This window comes from Pavona decussata, unplaced genomic scaffold, assembly GCF_977016875.1.
Source record: "Pavona decussata unplaced genomic scaffold, jaPavDecu1.1 SCAFFOLD_127, whole genome shotgun sequence".
Taxonomy (NCBI): Eukaryota; Metazoa; Cnidaria; class Anthozoa; order Scleractinia; family Agariciidae; genus Pavona; species Pavona decussata.
This window is the reverse complement of record NW_028145541.1, coordinates 1,045,778-1,068,700: the sequence shown is the minus strand read 5'-3', so window position 1 is coordinate 1,068,700 and position 22,923 is coordinate 1,045,778. Positions and strand designations below refer to the sequence as shown.

General features: G+C 39.3%; 4 protein-coding genes across 4 annotated transcripts; 2 read left to right on the top strand and 2 right to left on the bottom strand.

Moving 5' to 3' along the window:
* Positions 1 to 1,590: 1,590 nt before the first annotated feature.
* LOC146469090 (uncharacterized) lies at positions 1,591 to 4,181 on the top strand. Its single transcript, XM_085123616.1, has 2 exons — positions 1,591 to 1,838; positions 3,136 to 4,181. Exons 1-2 carry the CDS (start codon positions 1,715 to 1,717, stop codon positions 4,179 to 4,181), a joined length of 1,170 nt encoding a protein of 389 aa, XP_084979742.1. The 5' UTR covers positions 1,591 to 1,714.
* Positions 4,107 to 10,527, bottom strand: LOC146469089 (alpha-1,3-mannosyl-glycoprotein 4-beta-N-acetylglucosaminyltransferase C-like). The gene is made up of 5 exons (XM_085123617.1): positions 10,418 to 10,527; positions 8,317 to 8,372; positions 7,346 to 7,457; positions 6,293 to 6,412; positions 4,107 to 5,414 (listed from the first exon to the last, which is right to left on the bottom strand). The coding sequence occupies exons 2-5, from the start codon at positions 8,332 to 8,334 to the stop codon at positions 4,708 to 4,710; spliced, it is 957 nt and encodes a 318-aa protein (XP_084979743.1). The 5' UTR covers positions 8,335 to 8,372; positions 10,418 to 10,527; the 3' UTR covers positions 4,107 to 4,707.
* A 1,972-nt stretch (positions 10,528 to 12,499) lies between these two features.
* Positions 12,500 to 17,677, top strand: LOC146469088 (DNA damage-regulated autophagy modulator protein 1-like). Its single transcript, XM_085123714.1, has 2 exons — positions 12,500 to 13,428; positions 14,527 to 17,677. The coding sequence occupies exons 1-2, from the start codon at positions 13,072 to 13,074 to the stop codon at positions 14,932 to 14,934; spliced, it is 765 nt and encodes a 254-aa protein (XP_084979840.1). The 5' UTR covers positions 12,500 to 13,071; the 3' UTR covers positions 14,935 to 17,677.
* Positions 16,325 to 22,903, bottom strand: LOC146469087 (omega-amidase NIT2-like). Its single transcript, XM_085123712.1, has 10 exons — positions 22,865 to 22,903; positions 22,572 to 22,690; positions 21,693 to 21,902; positions 21,136 to 21,229; positions 20,973 to 21,047; positions 20,418 to 20,496; positions 19,729 to 19,744; positions 19,115 to 19,197; positions 18,018 to 18,073; positions 16,325 to 17,851 (listed from the first exon to the last, which is right to left on the bottom strand). Exons 1-10 carry the CDS (start codon positions 22,875 to 22,877, stop codon positions 17,763 to 17,765), a joined length of 834 nt encoding a protein of 277 aa, XP_084979838.1. The 5' UTR covers positions 22,878 to 22,903; the 3' UTR covers positions 16,325 to 17,762.
* Between the last annotated feature and the right edge of the window lie 20 nt (positions 22,904 to 22,923).

Below are 22,923 nucleotides of genomic sequence, written 5' to 3'. Positions count from 1 at the left end.
AAACCATTAATTCTGTTATAACTGTTGCTTCTTTTCGCGAAGAAAAACTAAATGATAATTAACATTTCCTCAAAATTGAGAATTTTGTAAAAGAAATCTCCACTTTTGAAAATCAATCATTTAAAATATTTGTTTCTCTTTTTCACATTTTCACTGTTGTTTTCATGCCGGAATGTCACGATATTTGACTCGAAATGATCTGAAAGCAAAATAAACATTATTTGATAACATAAACTAATCGGCGAGCGAACTAAAGAAAAGATAATTTGCTCATACAATCTTATCTTATCTTATCTTAGCTACTTACTTATTAGCCATTGCTATCTAATTTTCTTATACAAAAATATCCAAATTCCAAATACTTTGCGTTTGCTTTCATAACTGTTTTGGAGGGCCCTCAGGGCCGTGTAATTTGATCGATGATCCGTTTTAAGTGTTAAATTACCGTGAAGTGATTTTTTTACGGTTTGGTCTGATGAAACGTAAATTTAATAGTCAAATGGGATAATTGAATTGTTTAAATAGGCCCTGTATAAAGCGAGATTCAGAAGTTAGGTTAGAGCTTTACAGCTAAGGAATAAGTTCTCAGCGAGCAATGCTGCATAAATAAAAGGATGTATACTTTAATGCTTCCCCTCTTCGAGTCAGCTACGGTGGTTCCAACTTTTAAGTAGGATTGCACTCACGGAATTAAAATTCCGTGAGTTAATTCCGTGAATTAAAATTCCGTGAGTGCAATCCTGAAGTGTGACCATTCCAAGCGAAAGCTGCTGAGCAGTACTTTCCTGTGGTGTTGTATGCGATGATTAACGAGGTAGTTCTCACTTTTGAGCTCTAAACTGAGATCTTCTGAATACGACCATTCATATGATTCAGCTTTATTGAGGAGCACCGCCTTTTCTATGTTGCTACAGAAAACGCTGTGCGATCAGAAGATGCTTCTAACGTTTGCATCTCTGGGTAAAATCATTTGGTGTGACCTTTCAAATAAAAGCAAATGACAAATACTTTTTCTTGGTGCACTCTTTTTTCAAAACTTGTGACTTTTTCAAGTTTTATTCTGGTCCTTTTTGGAATGAAAGGAATAATATAGTTACTCTTCGATGAAATCAGAGCGATAACTTAACGACCTCAGATCTATTTTTGTTGTTTTAAACACTCCTGATGCAAGCCTTCGGTGATGAAGTTTCATGTAAGACTAAGATGTATGTGAGAAAATTAATCTCACTTGATTCTTATTTTCTCATCTTTTAAGCATTGATAGAAAATAACTTCACGTACGTTTTTCGGTCAACTTCAAGCTCAGCACAGACATTACACTTCAACGAAATCGTCAAACAATACTACCAAATTTTGAACAAAAATACAAGGTTTCCTTTTGCGTTTTGGCGCCAGTAAATGACGTTTTCTTTCCCATAGCAACAAAATTCGACCTGCAGCTGTAGAAGCGTAAAGATTGGAAGCTTTTGTTTGCAGCTTTTGTAGTAAGTTTGTCAAATCCGCCATGTTCATTAAACGCGCAACAAACTTAGCTTGAAGCTGACAGGTACCAGCGAGAGAAATCAACCGCGCATGCGCCATTGTCCCTTACTTCGTCTGCGCTGTTATAGCACAAAAGAAAGCAATTCACCATTAAATTTGATTGACTACTTCGAGAAGGGTTCAATACCCAGGAGCAGAAACTAGATGAATTACTTCAAAGCATTTTGAACACATGTTGTGGAAGGAACATAGCCATGTTGGATCACGCATGGCCTCGCATCGCTGTTGTCTTCGCATGTGGTTTTTGGGATTATTGATCATATCTCTGTGCTCTGTTGCTTTAATCGTGACGAAAGGTGAGATAAGATTTTCGTTAAGTTAAGAGAAACAGCATAGGAAAGCGTTATTCTTTTGAAGTTGTTTACCAACTTGGGTCAATAACGTTGGATATTTGTCTGATCTTTAGTCAGATTCACGAGATTATTTGGTCCCCCATCAAACATTCATTCAAGCGTTCAATAGATCTTACACCTGTCAAAAGTGGCTTCGTTAACCCGAGTCGCAAAAAGGAGCACACATACCCGAAAAACGAAGTCAACCTCACGATGGGGTGAGTGGCAAAGTCGAGGATCGGAAAAAAAAGAACAAAAAATAAGAGTTTAAATAAATCCTTTTTAGCCAAATAAACTAATGGGTATTGCCTAGCGGAACAAATTCATCGGTAAATATTACCTGAGGGCACTAAATTCATATATAACTTAGGGCCGTATTTATATTGGAAGACGCATAATGCGAGATTCCTCTCCGACGCATAAAATGCTTCCGCTGAAGAGATGATCTAAACTGGCACCAGCTCAGACGAATAAAAGAATCGAGGGCCGAGAGAATAAGCGCCACGACATGGTTTTTGAACCGGTCGTTCTTCAAGGGAACCTATGAAGTTTTGAGGTCGATCTTTCAACGCCAAAGTCTTTCAGTTGAATTGATAACAAAAACAGGTTTTGTGGCACGTGAGGGTAAGACCATGAATCTCGACAGCCACGTCGCTTGTTAACTTATATCCAACTCGGAGCTGCGCCTTCCTCTTTTGCAGGCACCAAAGCAAATCGTTGAAAGAGCGGAAAAGCAAACCAGTCTTCCTTCTTTCCTGTAGAAAGATGTACGAGGCTGGCATTGCGGCGCTTGTTTCCAATGGGTGATGTCTCTGATTTGATTTGTGAAATAAGTAAAATTTTATTCATCCAAGTGAAGGTGGATAGCGTCGGATATTTACTGGGCCACAAAGCGGCGAGGTAAATATTTACCACTACTGACCGACACTGAAGTAAATAATTATTTCAAAATATGCCAAACCAGTGGATAGCCACAATTAGTCGCTTGTATTCTGACTTAGGACATAGTTGGGAGGTGTATAGGCAAATAAAACCCCGAGTTCGAGTAACCAATCAGAGAGAGCGAAAAACAGTGTCCAGTGGTTTAGTATATGCTAATAGCCTTCTTTATACTTGTATGCTTAGTACCCTGGCCTTTGAGTGGAAGCGAGGCTGTACTCCAGCCTCGCTTCCACCCAAAGGCCAGGTTCCTAAGCATACAACTGTAAAATTGGCCATTGTTATAATCTTTATGTTTGTTTTTTATATTTCCTTTAAACAGGCTACCTTCTTGTCTACGTTCGGCCTGATACTGAAACAGCAGACTACACCATGAATGAACAAAACCGAGGAGCCCGAAATATCTTCGACTCTGATCATGGAGTAAACTACAGCAAAATTACCTGTCAACAAGACAGATTTGAGGATCTTTTATTGGTCATAGCATTTGTGGAACTTTTGTACGATACAATTCCATATTTGGAGAAACTATATAATAATTATTTTCCTAACATTGTTTATTGTGGACCTGCCGGGTCACCCAAGAAACGGGAATATAATATTATTTCTGTGGATATGCTTCATGGTGTTACAGCTTACGAGTGTGTTGGCACTGCGATAAGATCACATCCAGGATTTAAGGGTTATTTATTCACGAGAAATGATTTGTTTTTAAACTACCGGAGCATTGCAAATTTGAGCAGATCCCGGATATGGGAGAGCCCAGAACAACTTGGTAGCCAGGCGATGTTCGAGCAACCGCGCGAGTCCTGGATATGGTGGTACACTCCGTGGGGGCTCAAAGCTTGCGAACAGGCTTATAAAGAGATTATTTATCTTAATGACGCTTACAAGCGTGCAATAATTGACAAAAAGAAAAAAGAACAAGAAAGTTCCTGGGATGTAGAAAACTCAATGAATGCTTTACTGTGGAATGGACGAGGTGTAAACATGTGTTATCGCAGTTTCTCGAATCTTTTCTACATTCCAACTGAACATGCTTCAGCGTTTGAAAAACTTTCTGTTATTTTCCAGAAGCACCAGGTCTTTATGGAAATAGCAGTTCCAACTATTATACGAATGCTTGATTTGTCGGAAAAAACCGAACAGCTATTAGGAGTTGACCTTGGATGGCTTTACGGCGAAGAGAGAGCGCAAAATGATGATCATTTGCTTAAGCGACATTTGACATCTAACTTCAGCTACATTAGGCCTGTTGTTCTAACACGCAAATACTCTGAAGGATCGAGGACAACCGGTTTAGTTGAGGCTTTATTAAACAGGTTAAACCGGGATAATTATACAAGCTGCGCAGAAATCCTTTCATAGAACAGCGTTAAATTATGCAAGAAGCCCGCTTGACAGGCGCCTGAAGGAGAGGAGGCGAAGACGAATTTGAAGCGCGAAGTGTAGCACACGAGGCACGAGCCTCCACGCGCGCCGGAAGCGCGAGACGCGATGCGTGAGTGGAGGGAAAACTAATGCACTTTATACACGCGCAGAGAGTGACCCGGGGAATAGACCTGACGCGAGTATATGTACAAGCACCATATTGTTATTTGGCATAACTGTCTTGAGCTAAAAAAAGTAAAAACAAAACATGACGACTACCATGTTCTTACAACCGTCTGCCGGTTATTACGCCTTTCTAAAACAAACTTTAATCATTCTCTTATAAAAACGAAGACCGCAGCTTAAAATAAGAGTAAATTTCAAGGTTTGGTGGTAGTCGCATCACCAGGTTCAACTATAGTGATATGCTGATATAGTAGCAAGTTTTGACGTCTTGAAAAGATATGACACACAAACAACAGAGTGAATTGTATTCCACCGGCGAAAGCCTGGTGACTATATCTCACGTCCCAAGCGAGGAAGACTGGTGACCAATGTGGTGGAAGAGCTCCTTCTTCCAAATATGTTCATTTGTCTTATCGTTCAACATGTTTTTTCCATTCTGTAGTTCCATGTACAAAAGTAACAACCAGTCAACTGGCATTTCGTTGTAAAAGATCGTTAAAAATCGACCGAATTTACGCAAATCCTTGTTGTGAATGAGTTTTCCAATAAACCCCCATTTACTAAACGCCAATATGTCCCACTTCGTGTTGCCTTTCAGGTTGATAAAATCTCGTATTTGCGCCATGTAATTTGGCTCAGCCGTAACATCATCTTCAAGGTGTAAGTAATACTGTGAAAGCCCATGACTGTAATAAAACATAAACACATAGTCCATGCACTGTTTTGATCGCCAGTACATTCTCTCTGGGCTATCTTTGAGAGTCTGTTTTAGTCCTGTTAGCTGAGGATAGAACGATGGTGGGGCTTCAATCACGTGAATTAAATTCATGTCCAGGTATTGGCCGAAGTTTGATCTCAAGATCTCCTTAACTTCCTCTCGCGCTGCTTTTTCAGTATCGGCAAGAAATACAATAATTAATATATCTGCAAGTTCCTCTTCTGGGAGGTTTTCGTCGAGGAGAGAGTGCAAAGTTTCTACCAAGTAACTTGCTTTCTTATCGTTGAAAATCCGTTTAACTGTGGGAATTCCTATCGTCAAAAAAACTGGAAGGAAAAATGTTTTTTCAGTGTCTTGAAACCGAAATGGTAACGAGAGGGCAATGCAAATTTCAAAACGAAATATACATTAAATGATGGGGGGAGGGGAGGGGGGGGCACTTTCAGTGATACTTATTTCGAATGTGTCTAACCCTTTCCTTTTTAAGTGCATTAACCGGTTACCACGGCGACGGAAACAAGAAAACTCCTTTCTTCTAACTTTGACTTCGTTGTTATAAAGGACTTTTCTTTCTAATGCGCGGTTACGATAAGGAACTGGCATTAGTTGCGCATGCGCAATGACGATTTTTGAAATTCAGATGTTCGCACTGGTACATTCTACAAATGTTTGGAGTGACATCCTTGTCACTTAACTAATGAATCTTGAATATTAACCTCAATTGTAAGATTTTCTGTTTAAGTCACATAAGTTTCCCCTTTTGTTTTGATAAGAACCTTTACATTTGAGTACGAGTACGACTGTTCAAATACAGTTCCATGAAGAACAGCTTCCAGTTGTTGTTGTTGTATCAATAGACTGCGGCGGAGCAGTCCTACTTTTTCCCTCAGATCACGCGCGCAAAAGTAACGGTAAAATTATGCAAATTAGAAAGTGAACGGGGAGGGATCGTGGCTTGCATCTTCGGCGCTCGCTTGATCCATCGCGCGCTACAGAACTTTAAAGGGACGAAAAAGACTGAGAATTTAAAGATTATAAAATCGACGCTATAAAATAGTTTCAATCTTTTTTGGTTGAAACTATTTTACAGCGTCGATTTTATCATCTTTAAATTCTCATTAATAACTACGATGCGCGGTAGTTCAATCTTTATTACAGGAGAAAAAAGACTGTTGGCATTCTATTGTATCACTGATAACAGTACCTTTTCTAGTCAGCGGTGTCCCAATTTCCCTGACGCTAGATTTCGTAATTACGTCTTCTCCATTTTGTGAACAAAACAAAAAGTCATCTTCGGTAATGCTAGTTGTGGCGCAGCTCGTACCTAAAAAGAATGTGATGTACATGTAGTTAAAAACTCTATCTATTTGGAAAAGAGAGGAAAAGCCGTCATTTCCAGAAATGCACCTAACCCTGATTTTGGGTACTTCGTATAACACAGACCTTTTCGTCATTTTTATATGACTTCATGTTTGACAGAATTATTTGTGTTTTAGTAAGAATTAAGGTTAGGAGACACCTTGTAATGTCTATCATACAGTTCATGAATCTCATTAGCGTGACTTTTGACTTTTCTATTTCTAGCTTGTTTAGAAATAAGAGAATATACAGAATATCTTTCCCCAGAAGAACGCAATTCTGCCTATTCCTATTAAACCGAAAACTCTTCCAATAGAACGCATCAATATTCTTATTCTGAGTAATCTACTCCGTTCAGTCTGCCACCAGGGGCAGATTTGAAGGGAATCCTATTCTGTCTATCCCGAAAACAGAAGATGCCCCAAAATAACATGAATACGATTTATTTACCGCTTCTCAATAGTCTCACAAGAAGGTGCCCCTAACCAGAATTGAAACTAAAAATATGTAGCCGGGGCAAAGCGCAGGATGGTCGTAAGGAAAACAGTGCAAACGCGGGAAATGAATAACAGGTGGCAAGCGTGGCTGTCAAGAGTAAGAAATGAGTAACTGGTGCCAAGCGCAGGAGATGTGTATCGGTGCCAAGCGCGGGAAATGTGTAACCGATTGCAAGCGCGGCTGCCAAGGGTAAGAAATGAGTAACCGGTGCCAATCGCGGGAAAAGTGTACCAGGGCCAAGCGCGGCAGCCAAGATCAGGAAATGAGAAACCGGGGCCAAGCAAGAGGAAATGTGTACTAGTGCAAGCAAGGGAAAAAATTGTTCACGATTTCGAAAACTTTCGTATCAAAAGGTGGCTTGACGACTTTGATTAAAAAACAAGATGAGATAACTACTTACCGAGCGAGTGATTGCTCCAATTTAAATACATCATTAATCCTGCAGCTATAATCAAAAGAGCCATTTTTCCATTTGAGCTCTTGCTTCCGAGGTTGGTTAAACACAACTTTAACTGCAAACAAAGATAACCACTTCATGATCAATGAGCGTTGAGAGCGGTAAAAGGCACTTTGGTCAATTTATTTCAAACGTAAAATGTGTTCTGAAAAGTGGACATGAGTCTTGATTCTTTAAGTTTCAAGAATGATTTAAGTGAACTAGGAAATGTATTAGTAAGCCCCGTTTCAATTTTACTCGATTCAGAGTTTGAGCGCGAACTTCAATTCGATAGCTAGATCAGATCATATTCGTATTCTCGGTATTGAATTGGTTCTTGCCTGCAACGGAGGCTCGATCTTCAAGGGGAATTCATTAAAAACTATTTGCATGTGAAAGGATTCCCCGCGCTTAAGCCTCGTGTGCAAGCTAGTTCTAGTCCAATAAACGGCATTCTCGACCCCAGAGCTCTTCCCTTTTGCGCATGACTGACAGCCGGAAGAGTCTGGGGCCGAGAATGCGAAAATGGCAGATCGAAAATGTTTTCAGGGCTTATGATAACCGCACACGTGTGCGTGACACTAAGACCTTGAAATTTCGAATCTGATGGGCTGAGAGCATCTTCCTTATAGAAACAGAAAATACAGTTGACTGTAAAAGTAAGCGAAAAAATCGGAACGACGTTTCGTTGTCATCTTGGCACCATTATCAAGTGAATAATGAAACATAAAAGATAATTTATACAGAAAGTAAAGAGGTGTGAAGTAGAATAAATTAAATTAAGACTAAAAGTAACTGTTAAATTCTTTACTTGATAATGGTGCCAAGATGACACCGAAACGTCGTTCCGTTTTTCGCTTATTTTTATAGTCTACTGTATTTATAAATTTAATCTTATTAGAAAGAGAAAATACGTAGAAAAAAATCTTCCTTACCTTTACTATCCATCTCATTTTTTTGCTACTGTTTTATTCTTTCCTTGGTCTTCAACCTTTCGATGAGAAAGTGAGATTAATGGCTCATTCACACTCTCTTTCTGCTCCGGACGGTTTGTCTTGTGATTTCACTGTTGTTTCATACTGATTATTTAACAATCCCATTCATATTTTTCTCGTCCACACAGTTTGCGAATTCTTCTTCTGCACACGAAAAACAAATGAGGAACTGAGAAATCGCGAGACTAGCTTTCCTGTATCGACGTCACAGTCCTACTATCCTCAGTCTCCCGTCCTGAGCGGAATTGTACCCAACCGGAAATGAAATTTGACTACGACTCAAACGCAGGCAAGAATATTGGCAAGGATTTTTTTTCTATTCGAGGACAACATGAGGATTTGATTAAGCAAATAAACTAAATTCTGTCATATACACTTTTAAAAAAAAAAATTACGCTTAGTTGTTTTTCCTTATGCATAACTGAAAAATAGTGGATAAAAGAAATAAATTAAAACTAAAGAAATTCTATTCGTTGAAGCCAAGAAGTCTAACCTGAACTCATAATATTGAAAATATTCAACTTCATAACGTTAATTTGTACACACTTTTATCCTATTACTCGGCGACTAGTAGTTTCGTCTGTCTATCGACTCCTCCTATAGTCGGCCGCCATGTTTGATTTAAGCTTACATACGAAACGGACAGCAATAATATGGATATACCCTTTTGTTCAAAACTTCGTAACATTTTTTTCCTTTTACTCGGCGACTAGTATTTTCGTCTGGCTATCGTCTCCTTTAGTCGGCTGCTATATTTGATTTGTATTGCTCGCGAGAAAGATGCACAAAACATAGCAATAATGTAGGGATAACCTTTTGTTCAAAACTTCCTAACATTAATATGTACACACTTTTATCCCATTACTCGGCGACTACTAGTTTTGTCTGTCTATCGACCCCTTTAGTCGGCCGCCATATTTGATTTGTATTGCCTTCGAGAAAGATGCACAAAACATAGCAATAATAGGGATAACCTTTTGTTCAAAACTTCGTAACATTAGTTTGTGAACACTTTTCAGGGGCACCCAACGGATCGTTTCGGTAAACTATCTGTTCGGAAGGCCCTTAATCCCCCACAATTTTCTAAAGGGAATTTTCGCTTCGAACTTTCGTGATATGGAAAACTTTAGGCCTAGTGTTTTCGGATTGATAAAAATACCGTATCGAGGGCCGAAAAAAGGTCAGCTAAGATTTTCGGAAAGGAAATAAGTTCTAAGGTTTTCGGGAAATGGACAAAGATTCGAAAAGACTTACGTCGCCCTAGAATGACCGAACAGATAAAAATATTATAGTGCGGCCTGAAATGAACCTACAGAGCATTAAAGGCTCTCCAGATAGCTAAAAATAGCGTTTCAATGGATCTGAAAACTATCGTTGGGTGCCCCTGACTTTTATCCTTTACTCGGCGACTACTAGTTTCGTCTGTCTATCGACCCCTTTAGTCGGCCGCCATATTTGATTTGTATTGCCCGCGAGAAAGATGCACAAAACATAGCAATAATAGCGATAACCTTTTGTTCAAAACTTCGTAACTTTAGTTTGTAAACACTTTTATACTTTTACTCGGCGACTACTAGTTTCGTCTGTCTATCGACTTCTTTAGTCGGCCGCCATGTTTGATTTAAGCTTATGTTACGAGAAAGATGCGCAAAACTGACAGAGCAACAACAACGCGTAACCTTTCGTTCAAAAAAGGTCCCGTAGCCGTGGAATACATTTTAAGTACTGGTCTTTTCTCTGTTGTTCTGAGCACCGGGTTGCAGTCACTTAGAAGTTACTGAATTTGATTCTAATAAAAAGCACAACGCTTTTGATTTTACAAATTCTTTGCCTATGAAATACAAACTGCTCTTGATGTCGCATCAGATTATCCGTTTATTTTCGAGGAAAATGATTGATATCTTTGTTAAGCTCGCCGGAGGCTGGCATAAAGCGTGTGTGTTCGTTTATATTCAAGGTTACGACCGAGACGCGAACTGCGAGGGAAGCGAAAAATTTTCGCGTGTCGCGTCGTAGCTAAATAACTGTCATGTTTTCTTACCTAAGCTTTTTCCTAACACAGCTGAGGATTGTCAGTGAACGAGGAGTCGATCAACTTGAACCCGTTCCTGCCGAAAATTCTTCTTACACCCGCAATTGTTCGAAGCAGAAACCTTAATTCATGCACAACACCAAAAGTTAAATATGCGGTGTTATTTTTCTTAAATTCCAATGAAAAATCTTCCGTTACTATGGCTCTCTTTGTTCCTCAATCTGGCTACGTCGACGTTTTGAAGAAAATTACTTCTTCGCCGCCGACCTTTGTCAACTGAAGCAGTACACAAACAGAAGAAAATTGTAACGAAATCGAAACGGAAAAGTATAAAAAATACGGAAGAAAATAAAAATCTTTATTATATCTCTCAGTTAGTACGCGCTGTGTGATTAGTCAATTTTGCGGGCCGTGTTTCACTGTAAGGCGCGCGCCCGATTAACCTCAGAGATATAAATAAATATGTTACTAACCTCGTTTTCTCGGCCCGTACTGTACGTTACGGACCGAGTTTTTTCCCGTTGATTTATGCGGGCCATAAATCAACGGGAAAAAGCAAGGATATGTAATTTACAGTACGGACTTTGTAAGAGGAATTTCCTTTCTATCAAAATGTTATATTCACTAGGTCCATATTTCTAGGTTCACATAGTCCAGAGGTGCTAACATCTCGCGAAATCTAGATATTTCCAGTTTCCTTTGCTCGAACTCCCTCCCTCCCAAATCATCAACCGACTTCCCCTCAAAGAAAACGCCCTCCCTAGAACTTTCCTGCAAAATCGCTCTACTTCCTGTAAATGTCTGGAAAAAAATTTAGTGAAAAATGCGCGAAAATGTACCCAGGAACCATAACATGAATTTTAAAACCGAAGTTTTTGGATTTGTGGAAAACTGGGGATTAAAATCTTAGCCTATTGTGGAGAAAAGATCAAAAGTTGCTTTTCCCCGGTCTCCCATTCTCGTCCCCAGAACCCCCGCGTTTTTTTAAACGCCCGCGATCCAATCGCTGACCAAAGATCGTACGCTCTGGGAACGAGGCTGTTGGATCTCCCGTCGGTCACCATATCTCCCGGAGATTCGCTTCGTACCCGAGAGTCTCGAATGATCCAGGAGAGTTGACATGTATGTGTAGGTGTCTTACATACTGCTAACCTCCATTGGGAGGAGACTACTAATAAAGATTGTGCGGGAAAAGCAGATCTTAGCAAGGGCTATTGAAATCCAAAAAAGAAAATTGGGGGTAACCACGCATTTTTTTTAGAGATAAATAAGTAACAATTACGGTAAGCTAAAAAACAGAAAAATACAAAGCCATGTATGGCGTTTTTCTTACCAAATTGAAGCTTCATTATCTCTGAAAAATGCATGGTTATCCAAATTTTCTTTTGGATACCAAGAGCACTTGCTAATTTCTGCTTTCTCCGCATAGTTTTAAACCTCGCAAAAATATCCCTGTATTAGTAGGCACCACCTATAGGCATAGTTAATTGAGGGACTGGTTATGAAACCTTGCCATGAAAACAATGGTTCTGCAATTTATGTTGGAAGGGCCGCGACCCTGCATAATCCTTTGTTTTAACATTCACACCACAGTTGAATATCTTAACAAAAACGTTTCGATGGGCCAGTTGCTCCAACACATTCCAAATTCTTTTGTTGTTTGTGCAGGGTCAAGGCCAAAAAGGCAAACAAAAACATAAAACAAAGACGTTTGTCAGGTTTCATAACCATTGCCTTCAATTAACTATGCTATAGGAAACCCGAGTATCTCGAGATGCGCAGAACATATGCGCAGTAAGAGAAGGAGGCACCGTCCTTAATTAAAGGCAGGCTTTGAGAAGCGAGTATGCAGCGCAACCGAGTATGTTAAATATGCGCATAAGTATTCGGTCTCGACTGCTGACCATAGAACAGGTTTTCATCACGGCTCAATGAACCAAGTGATCAAGAATTGGCAATTCTGTTACCAAAACGAAATTGGACAACTACATTGTTAACAAAAAAAAAAAAAAAAAAGAAAAGAAAATCGTTCCGTATTGTAAGGACAAAAAAAAAAAAAAAAAAAAAAAAAAAAAAAAAAATCAAATTGAGTTTAGGAGAGGCTGCGCAAAAGTAAATCACTGTAAGCAAAGTATACGCATCAATGCTTTTAAACGGGTGTTTTGTGGAAAAACGTATTGAAGAGCTTGTAATATTTGCGCGTGATGTCACTGAACCAAAAACATAACAATGCGTGGAATTATCTTGTACTCGCTAAAATCCTGATGTTTTCTCAGATTCCGCGTTAGTTTTAAATCCACATCAGAGGCTAGTCAAGAAAAGGTGTCGCCTTGTTCGTGTTACAACTAGAAGCGTTACGAGGTTCTGGTACCGGCCAAAAAAAGCCCTTTGGTTTTGAGGAATTGAGCGCATTCTTTTCCTGGTTACTCAAAATGCCATTCACAGTAAAGCAAGCCGCAGATACAAACCACCGCGACTTGTCTTGTTGTGAAAAATTACCTGTCAAGCATCTATCCTTCGCAACTTAAGACGGAAGTTCTTCTTACAGCGACTGGCGATTAAAACCGCAACGCAAGCTGGTATTAAAAACTCTACATCGTAAACACCTCACAGGTGCGCGTGAGGTGACAAGAAATATCTCTGGCGTGGAATTATAAGCTAGAATGCCATGGTTGTGTGGATTAGGATGGTTGTGTATTTTACTGGCGATCTGTTGTGCAGTAACTGTGATATCTTCATATTGTGTGGCTCTTTCTTATGGACACATTTATCCGTTTCTTCCAGCCATTAGCGAGACTGGAGTGTTATATCCAGAGAAGTACGTTTTCAGAGAGCTGGCTAATCTCTCTGCGTTTCTGTTCATCTCGAATGCGTTCGTCCGTTTCATGCAGTATAAGCTTGTAGCTCAGCAATGTAGAGAGGAGAACGTCAAACTATGTCGCCTTAATAAGCTAGCTTTTGTGGTGGCTATTTTGGCCGGAGTTGGAATGACTTTTGTGGCAAACTTTGAAATCGGGAAGGTATGCTGCCGAATTCTTTTATTTGTGAACGTTGAAATTTGCTTTGAATATTCTGACTTTGAAAATCGTTCTATATATTCCTGCTAGACGCAAGACAGGCGTTTATTTAGCCCAGCGTAAAGGACGAGCTTAACGAACGCCTCTTATGCAGGCCAGATTGCTGCCGACCACTAAAACATCAGGGCCCGTTTGTTTGAAAGCCGATTAACGCTAATCCACGATTAAAAGTTAGCCGAGGTTTTCATCTCGCTCTTTAAAAATGATTTTAAAGGCTCATTTTAAGCTAATGGTAAAGAAAAGTCTAAGGCAAAACTTAGGGACAAAATCTTTTGGACGAATCCTTATGGATAAGTAAATATACTCGAATCAAAATTCACGTAAAGCCAGGCCCTGGATTAGCTTAATCGGCCTCTGAACAACTGGGCCCAGTTTTCAGCCTGGAGATTATATCGAAACACATGGCGAATAGCGGGGTTAAGCTTTTTTTAGCTGATTTATAGGTGGCACACAAGAATCCACTCTACTCTGTTCGACTTAAATGTTATTCAGCTCTCAAACTAAAGCGCTGCCTTACTTGGTTTGTAAGGCTCATTATTGTCCTGTTGGGGGGGGGGGGGGGGGCTCCCATATAAAAGTGACAGGGGTTATAGCCGTACCTTTCAGGGGTTAAAATTCGTAGTTTGGTACCCCTTGGGGTGCTAAAATCTAAAATGACTTCCGTCAGAGGTATGATGGTAGCTTTTAGAGAGGAACTAAAAATCGAAGGCATTCGAAGGAATAGTCTTTATTGTTATTAAAAACTGTCAGTGTCAGTTAGTGTATTGTTTTAGAGTTGGCACCACGCCCACAAAAAAGAATTCAGGCACCTTTTACGGGTTCTTTTCAAAGTTTCTGACGGCCACCCTGGTCATTTTTATATGGGAGTCCCACCCCCCCCCCCCCCCCCCGGGATTACTGTGACTTTTGGGGCTACTTATTCACGACTTTATTTTCTTGCGATGATACTAATAATTCGAGAGCTATGTCTTAGATCAGCAATAATTCCTCTACAGTCAGCGATAAGCTACCGATACTAACTTGTTTTCCCCTCTTTTCAAGGACTGGTCGATCCATGACATAGGTGCCATGACAGCTTTTATCAGCGGTCTCGCGTTTTGCTGGTTACAATGCGCAATGTCATATAAACTACGAGACCATGGTGTCATCAATAGTTCAGCGGTGTGCCATTCAAGAGCCATGCTCGCTCTAACGATAACTTTCTGCGTGATAACATTTGTGGTCTTTCAGACCAAAGCCAATATGGACTGGAACCGAGTGCGGCCTCGATATCATTTCCTGGCCAAACTCAAGTGGGGTCCTAAAGATCCCGGATATTTCTTTCACGTGGTTTCCAGTGTCGCTGAGTGGAGCATGTGTGGAGGAATGCTTCTGTTCATGTTGACTTTCACTTACGAGTTTCAACAAATAGTGATAACTTCTGATATCTCGTCTACAGAATATTGGTGAACGGATGTCTTTTTTGGAGGCGCAAGAATATTCTGGACAGAAATCCAGAATTGGATTAAATTAAGTAGCAGATTTTATTGTTATTTTTTTAATAACACAGTGGTTACTTTTGTAATGGACTGAAATATTTTTGAAGATAGTTTGGTTATTACGACCACTTTTGGGGAAATCTTTTTTCTTTAGGGTATTTTTTCAAGTAACCTAAAAGTACAGAAGATAAAAACGCAGGTTAACCCTCTTAACCCCTAATATCAAAGAACAAATTCTCTTATCTTGTCCCCATACTTTTCTTATTAAAATACTGGGGAGAAGTTATTAAAATATCAAGAAAAGTCACCTGGGGTGATGATAATTTAAATTCTCATGACCTCAGGGATTGAATAAGCATTGATATTACAAGGAGAAATTTGATGCTGATCACTGTTAGGACTTGAAGAGTGGTTATTTTAAGGACAAAATGTAGGCCAAAGATGTTGACGACACAGAGACAGACCCATTTGTCTTATTATAGGAAAGTACGTTCAATATTTCAAGAAATCCCGTGTTACTATAGGTATGAGAAATGTGTGTTTCTCAGCATCATTCTGCGGTGTATTTGGGACAAAACGGCTTTGGAATTATCGACAATTTCTAACTTGGTTGGATACGAAATCACCGAGCTCACGTTGATGAATGTCCTACATTTGGCAATTTAGCCATCTCGTTCGTGTTAATCATCCTTATTTCAAACTAAATTTTCTATTAATTCGCGTTAATTTTTTCCCTGTAATAAGGTACTTTATATTATAGAGAATATTTGTAACAACTTGGTATCGACAGCGATAACGCTATTTAGCGATCCTCCACCCCTCCACGAAAGATTTTAGTGATCTCGGTAAAAGGAGGTCGTTGTAAACAGTTGTCGTCACTGGAGAAACATGGGGAACGACCAATCATAACTAGTCTTGTTAATTCTTCGTTATTTTTTTTTTGATGGATTAGTTACATGAAACAAACATGTACAATCTACCACTGTTTACAGTAGGCTTTTTGGTTTTTAGAGGAAAAGTTAACTGAATTTTACATTAGTGATTGGAGGAAAAGGTTAACTAAATATTAAATTAGCGATTTTTAAATTTTGCATTTTACATAAAATCACTTGTCCAATTTTTTTTGAGAGAATGTTGGAAATTTCTTCCAGATAACTTTCTTTTTTTCGTCAAATTTAAATTGCAACGGTCAAACAAATCAAGTACAGACAGCGCTAGACGCAGCTGCAAGACGGGTGTACTGAAAACCTTTTGGTCAAAAAAGTGACTTTTCAGTACGGTTACTACAGAGTTGATATATGCAAGGTCAGAAAACCAATTTTTAGGCTTTAAAAAGACTTGACAGAAAACTATTCTCCAGACACTGCACAAATCACTCTTTTTATTTTGTCTTTAACTAATCATAATAGTTATTTTACTTGAATATCGGAAATACTTATAATGATTTTCCCACCACACTTATCTACTTCTAAGGTCCTAGTTAAACGTCCTAATGCAGGTGGCGAACATTTCGTTCGTCCAAAATGTTACAACTTTTTTTAAACGCATGATTGATGATGTTAGGACAACATCTGTTTGTTGAATGAATTTCTCGTTTTCGGATCAAATATTTTGGTTAAAACTTTAAGTTGTTGGATGCACCAGGTTGCAAAGTTTAGCCATTTAACCAACAATGCCATCCAACAAACACTTCCCATGTTGGAACTTTTGGCTGGGGATTAACCCTTTAACCCCTGATATTAAAGAACAAATTCTCCTATCTTGATCCTTTATTTTTCTTATAAAAGTACTGTGCAGAAGTTATTAAAGTATCAAAAAAATTCACCTTAGGTAATCATGTCCTTAATTCTCAAGACCTCAGGGGTTGAATTAGCATTGATATTATAAGGAGAAGTTTGATGATGATCACTGTTAGGGCTAAAGGGTTAACAGAAGTGTAGTCATACTGCAAGTCTTGGTCAACATTTAACAAATTATTTGGTGTGTTAGCATGGTTTGTTCAGACAATAAGATACTATTTCCTAGTATTATAAATTATAATTTTTCCTCTGTTTAGCTCCCTGACTCCATTTATCCCCTCTTTCAGGGAAAAAAGTTAAATGATTCTCCCCTCTCTCTCCCCGCCAACCCTGGTTCAAAACTCAACTGTGAATCGCTTGATGTCTGTTACAGCAATCATTACCTCACAAGACTGAATCACTAATAATTATTAGTAAGATGACATTCACGAAAAATTTTGAACACTTTACTCACACAGCCCCCTTCCCCCACCCCCTTGTGAGACCTTAAAAATTACTATAATTATTACTATGCCACCCCTGGGGGGTTTAGTGGAGGAAATATGGTATGAACCAACACCAAAAGTACACCCATTAATTCTTGCTAAATGTACGTACCAAAGTAAACAGGATTAAAGTTGGGACTCTGAGTTAGCATTATTTAGCAACTTTTCCTCTTACTTATAAGTTATTTTATTTTTTGTGTTTTTAAAACTTGTCAAATACATTCCATTTTTTCTATACATTAAAATGTATTACAAAATCAACGTTTCTTTTTCCCAGAGTTTTCTACATTATGACAGACTTCTGAAGAAGGTACCAAACCCCAATTTATATTGAATCAACCGCTTTGGTTCAACCACACCCATCATTCTCCTTCCTTCAAACTAACCTAAGATTTAACTGCCTTAGTCCAGCTATTAGCCTGGTAACACCTCTCTCTGTCCTGCATACCTGTTACACTAAAGCTATTGATGCAATGCACAACAGCTACTTTTTACAGACATATAGTCTGTAAGCTTCAAGATACCATTTGCAACTTGTACAGATCCTCCCTCTTTTGTTTTTGGACAGGAATCTGAGCTCGAATTTGTTCCAGATAATTCAGATCTAAAACAGAAAGCAATGACAATCAGTGAGTTTGACAACTGAGCTTGAGGAAGAAACAGATGAAGAAGGCCTGTTGGCTCTTCTTCAAACAAACTTCATGAAGCTGATCCTGAAAGAGCTTAATCCTGATGTGAACAACCATTTATGAAAAAGATCTATAGCTTACCTATGTCTGAATACAAGATTTGCTCAGTGTGGTCTGCTTTAGCTATCGCCTCACCCCTAAGAAAGCAATAAACAAGACTCAGCTTTAACAATCCAATACTGTTAGTATCTTCACTGTAGGGTCCAGGGATGTTGCCGGAGAAAAATATGTAGAATCAAATAGCTCAGAATTTAAGACCCCAGTCTATGAAATGTTTGGTACCTGAAAACCCCCCAGGAAATGTTGACCTTCAATGTAAGACCCTTTTAGGTATGGACTACAAGGATGGAGTCACCAGAGCATAATAGTGCCAGTATTTCATCCTAACATGTAAACAAGCAGTGGTTTCATTAAGATTTTGAACAGCAGGCAAAAGGTTAGTACAATTGGGCGGATAGTTAACATGAATACTGAATACTTAATACTTGTAACACGCATTTTTAACATGATGTGATGATCAAATGCACCCACCATGTGAGTATACACACAAACACCAGACCACAACACCGGGAACTACGGCCCCTACTCTTTGCGAACAGTGAGTGGGTTCTTTAACGCCCACAGAGTTATATACAAACAAGGGTTGTGAGATGGGGCCTACGGTTTATCGTCCTTATCCGAGAAGACTAAAAAGTCTAACCATTTGCAGATGTCAGAGCAAAGGCAGCACTTTCTCCTCAGTTATTTAAAGACCCTGAAAGGTGGTCTGGCCGGGGTTTGAACCCACGACCTCCTGCACGGTAGTGCGGCACTCTACCAACTGAGCTAACCAGTCGGCGGTCATGGATATGTTCTTCATGGAAAAAGTCAGATAAGATGTTAAAGGTAGCTGGACAAAGTCATGTTCACAGGCGGTCAATTTACCTGGAACCCTGTCCTTAATGAAACCCCTGAGCAAGATGCTGATATTTGCCAAAGAGACATTTTTGGAATATGTTATACACCCCCATAATTTTCCAAATTTAGTTTAAAAATGCAATGTCATCACTTTGCAAATTTTGCAGATTTCTGATTTCCATTTTTGTAGCTGAGTTTGATCCCACATATCTCACTCTCGGGCTTTGCCTTCAAAAAGAAGGAGTGTTTTTACTACTGGTAAATTGCAAGTGAGCACATACCATGGATTTATAACAGTGCTATGACCCCAAGCAACATAAGTTGCTTTTTCATCTCTGGCTGGCGATACGGCTGCCACATACAACTGAAAATGATTACACAAGACAAAGGTTAAATAACTCATAGATATTAACAAAGCACAACAGTGTGAAACTTTATCTAAAAACAGGGCTTGAGACTAACCTTTTAGCTCACTACCCAAGTGGCTAGAAACAGGCCTGATTTTACAAGCCTAAACAAACTTTTTATTTACATGTGGTGGGAAGCAGATTCTGCCATTTGTCTTTTTTTGTAACAAGGAAAACTTGGAAAAGTGAATTGTTTCCTTTTCTGTTGTTTTAACTTTTTGTGTAATTAAAGCAGTGAAGTCTATGAAATCTGCTAACAGTCTTTCTTTTAATTACATGTAGTTTCTCTTCTGTTGGTTTGCACAAATATTGTCACTTTTGTTTGACCTTACAGTGCTCTACAATTTTTAATAGCCAAAATGGCTAGTGAAAGAGCAAACCTCACTAGCTGAAACTGAATTTTTGCTAGTCTGTGGCTAGCTGGCTACCATTAGCCTCAAGCCATGTTAATTTTTTTTCTGATGTACTAGACAAGTACTAATGTATACCTGATTGTCCAAGGCCCTGTTGGAGATTCGGAAAAAAGAAAAACATTTTAATTTTGTATCATAACTGAACATAAAATATGTGCTTTAGTATGTTGTACATGTATTAGAATGAGATAACAAATGACTTCTAGTATTGTTACTACATTGTTTGCAGGCCGCAATGCAAGAGATACATGTAGTGCTGAGCTTTCCTCAATGCTCCCTATCAATGATTTTCCAAACAGCTGTCTGTAAGGTTATCCTGAATAGACTTTGAGGACTTTGACAAAACTGGAAAATTAAAGTTGCTGTTGCACACTTTTAAGTGCAACTCCAGCACATTCTTCAACCACCATTTGTCCAGAGTTCAAATGTTGTGTGAAATTATCAACCTCTGCTTTGTACCATACAAATACTGTACTATTACAGGCTGTTGGTCCCAGTTTCAAGATGGTGCTGTAAATTTTAGTGCAAAAAGTTCTTGTATCAAAACTCTTTAACAACATGGATGTTCTCATCCACTGATGCTTTTCAGGAGAATTTGTTCAATACCTAGACATCTATTTTTGTTGATCACTTCCTATATTATTTCTTCATGTATGTTTTACTAGTAAATCAGTTAGTGATATAGTAAGGCAAAAACCTACATGCTGGTTACTATTAGGTCTTAAAGGGTTAATTAACCTTATTTCTAAGGGTGAGGAAAATACCTTGCTCTTATGAGTGGTTCCCAGTGAGCTGGTCCTGTTGTCATGTTAAATGCTCCAGGGTAAAATAACAGCTTACAACCTGCAATAACATCATTGTTTTATACCTGGAGTAGGTAAAATCGCACTTGAGCCTAAGTGGCCTATGAGACTTGAGCATAACCCACTTTCTGTGGCATGAAGCTACTAGAAGTATTGCTATGTCCCCTGGATGGGATGCTAGTCTATCACAGGGTTACCCCCAGTAGCTTGTCGTTTGTACACATTTATACACCTTAGTGAAAAGAGACAATGTGGAACAAAGTTTCTTGTCTAAGGAAACAACAAAGTATTGCAGAGAAACATAGCTTCAAACCACCAACTCTCTGATCAAAAGTCTGACACGCGAACCACTACACCACTATACCTCTACCAGGAGTACTTCTTTTTTATTTGAAAACAATGAATGGAACTGCTGGTGGAGATTATGAATAAAATGATGGCATGCAATATACTGTGCCATCAGGGAAGATGGGATGTGAATAGTTTCGTGCATGTCCTTCATCTTACTTCACTGACCTTGCTGAGTGTAAACTTGGGCCATCTCAGGAAATCTCATGTCATAGCAGATTCCAATTCCTATTTTACACAGAGCTGCAGACAAATAAAATTAAAATGGAGTCAGCTGAAAATCACTCAATGAAAACTCAACTCAAGAATAAACGTAAACTTGTGTCTTTACATGTATCCATCATTGTCAGTTGATTTCCAGGAGAAAGAACTTCTGATTCTTGAAAGCGAATTTTTCCAGGAACATCAATATCAAAGAGGTGAACCTGAAAATAAAAAAATAAAAACAATAAAAAAAAAAAATAAAATAAAATAAATAAATAAATAAATAAATAAATTATTAGGCAACATTACGTTAGAGGGTTGTCCAATATAGAAAAATAGATATGGTCCTGATGATCCGTACCGTCTGACAAACCATAAAGAACCAACAGCAAACTCAACCCACATATAATGCCAAGTCCAGGAAACGAACTGGACCACATTGGTGGTAGTCTCCTTCGCAGCCGCTCGGGCCGGGGACAGGAAGCGTTGCATGACTACGGCCCGAGCGGCTGCAAAGGAGACTACATTGGTGGGAGGTGAGTGCTCTCACCACTGCGTTATCCCTGCTACCACAAAATAAGAGTTCCAACAGGGCATGCAGTCCACAGTTCGTTATAAGCTCAGCCACGAAGAGATTACATATGTGGAATAACTGTTAAAATATGGACAGCTGTTACTACTAACCTTTCTGTGTTTAGCAAGCAAGGTTCCATCAGGACCAAATGAAGTAGAAGTGTTGTACAGCTTGCCAGAATCTCTCTCAGGTATGGATCCTCCTATGATATAACACTGTGTCTCTTTAGCCACTGACGACAGCATATTTGTAGACTCCCCTGGGATTTCCTCTGCATAGTCGGCAAAATACTGGGTGCCATAAGGTGAGTTGAAACATTCCTGATAAAGTAATTTGCCAAGAAATTTAAAACTTGCTCTCCTAGTTAATGCATAGTTCAATATTCACACCCCTTTTCCCTTAAGAAAGGCCATGATCTGAATTGGAATCTTATCCCCGCCCCCACCCCCACTCATGCCAACTCTCCCGGATTATCCGGGAGTCTCCCGGATACGGAACGAATCTCCCGGTCTCCCGTACGGATGACTAAACCTCCCGGATAAAAGCGACTTGGCGTTTTATTTGCATAATAGGCTAGTATTTCAACTCAAATGTTCCATAAATTTAAGAAATATTGTGTCATGGCTGCATTTGCATACCTGCTTTAACCAGTCTGCCACAAACTTTGACGGAAACCAAAGAAAATACGCTTTTGTCATCATTGCAATATAAACGACTTTCTGATTGGACAAACGTTCAACCAATTAAAAAGCAGGACAGAAAAAGCTCCAGTGCCCTACAAATTTTGTGCCAACTTGGGGGGGGGGGGGGGTAAGTGCATCAATTTTATTTAGGGGGGAGGGTAGGGTGATAAGGGGGGGGGGGCTCAGAAGAAAAAATCTCCAGATTTCAGATCTTCAGAGGTTGGCATCTCTGCACCCCACCCACCCAAGGGATGTCTCCAATGAGAGCGCTAAATTAAAATTTTCAGAGGAATGGGAAATACTCACCGGCAACGCAACAATTTTCGCCCCATTAGAAACTGCTTCCTTGATTTTTTCCTTAGCTCGCAGTAAGTTCTGAGCTTTGTTTGAAGAAACAGCCAGCTGAATGAGCGCGATTCGAAACGCTGTATAAAAGAAAACACATATAGTTACATTAAAACATTGAAACTACCGTGCGTGTGGAAGCCCAGCTTCTTTGCTTTCAGATGCAGGAAACAAATTGGACGCCTGATCACAGGCTACGAGGAGAAGGAGCGACAAAAAGACCCTGGCCTTTCTATCCGCAAAGAAAAACTCACAGGAAGCCGCCATCTTGAATCCAACAACGGAGCATTCTCACCCATATTTGGTTATTGTT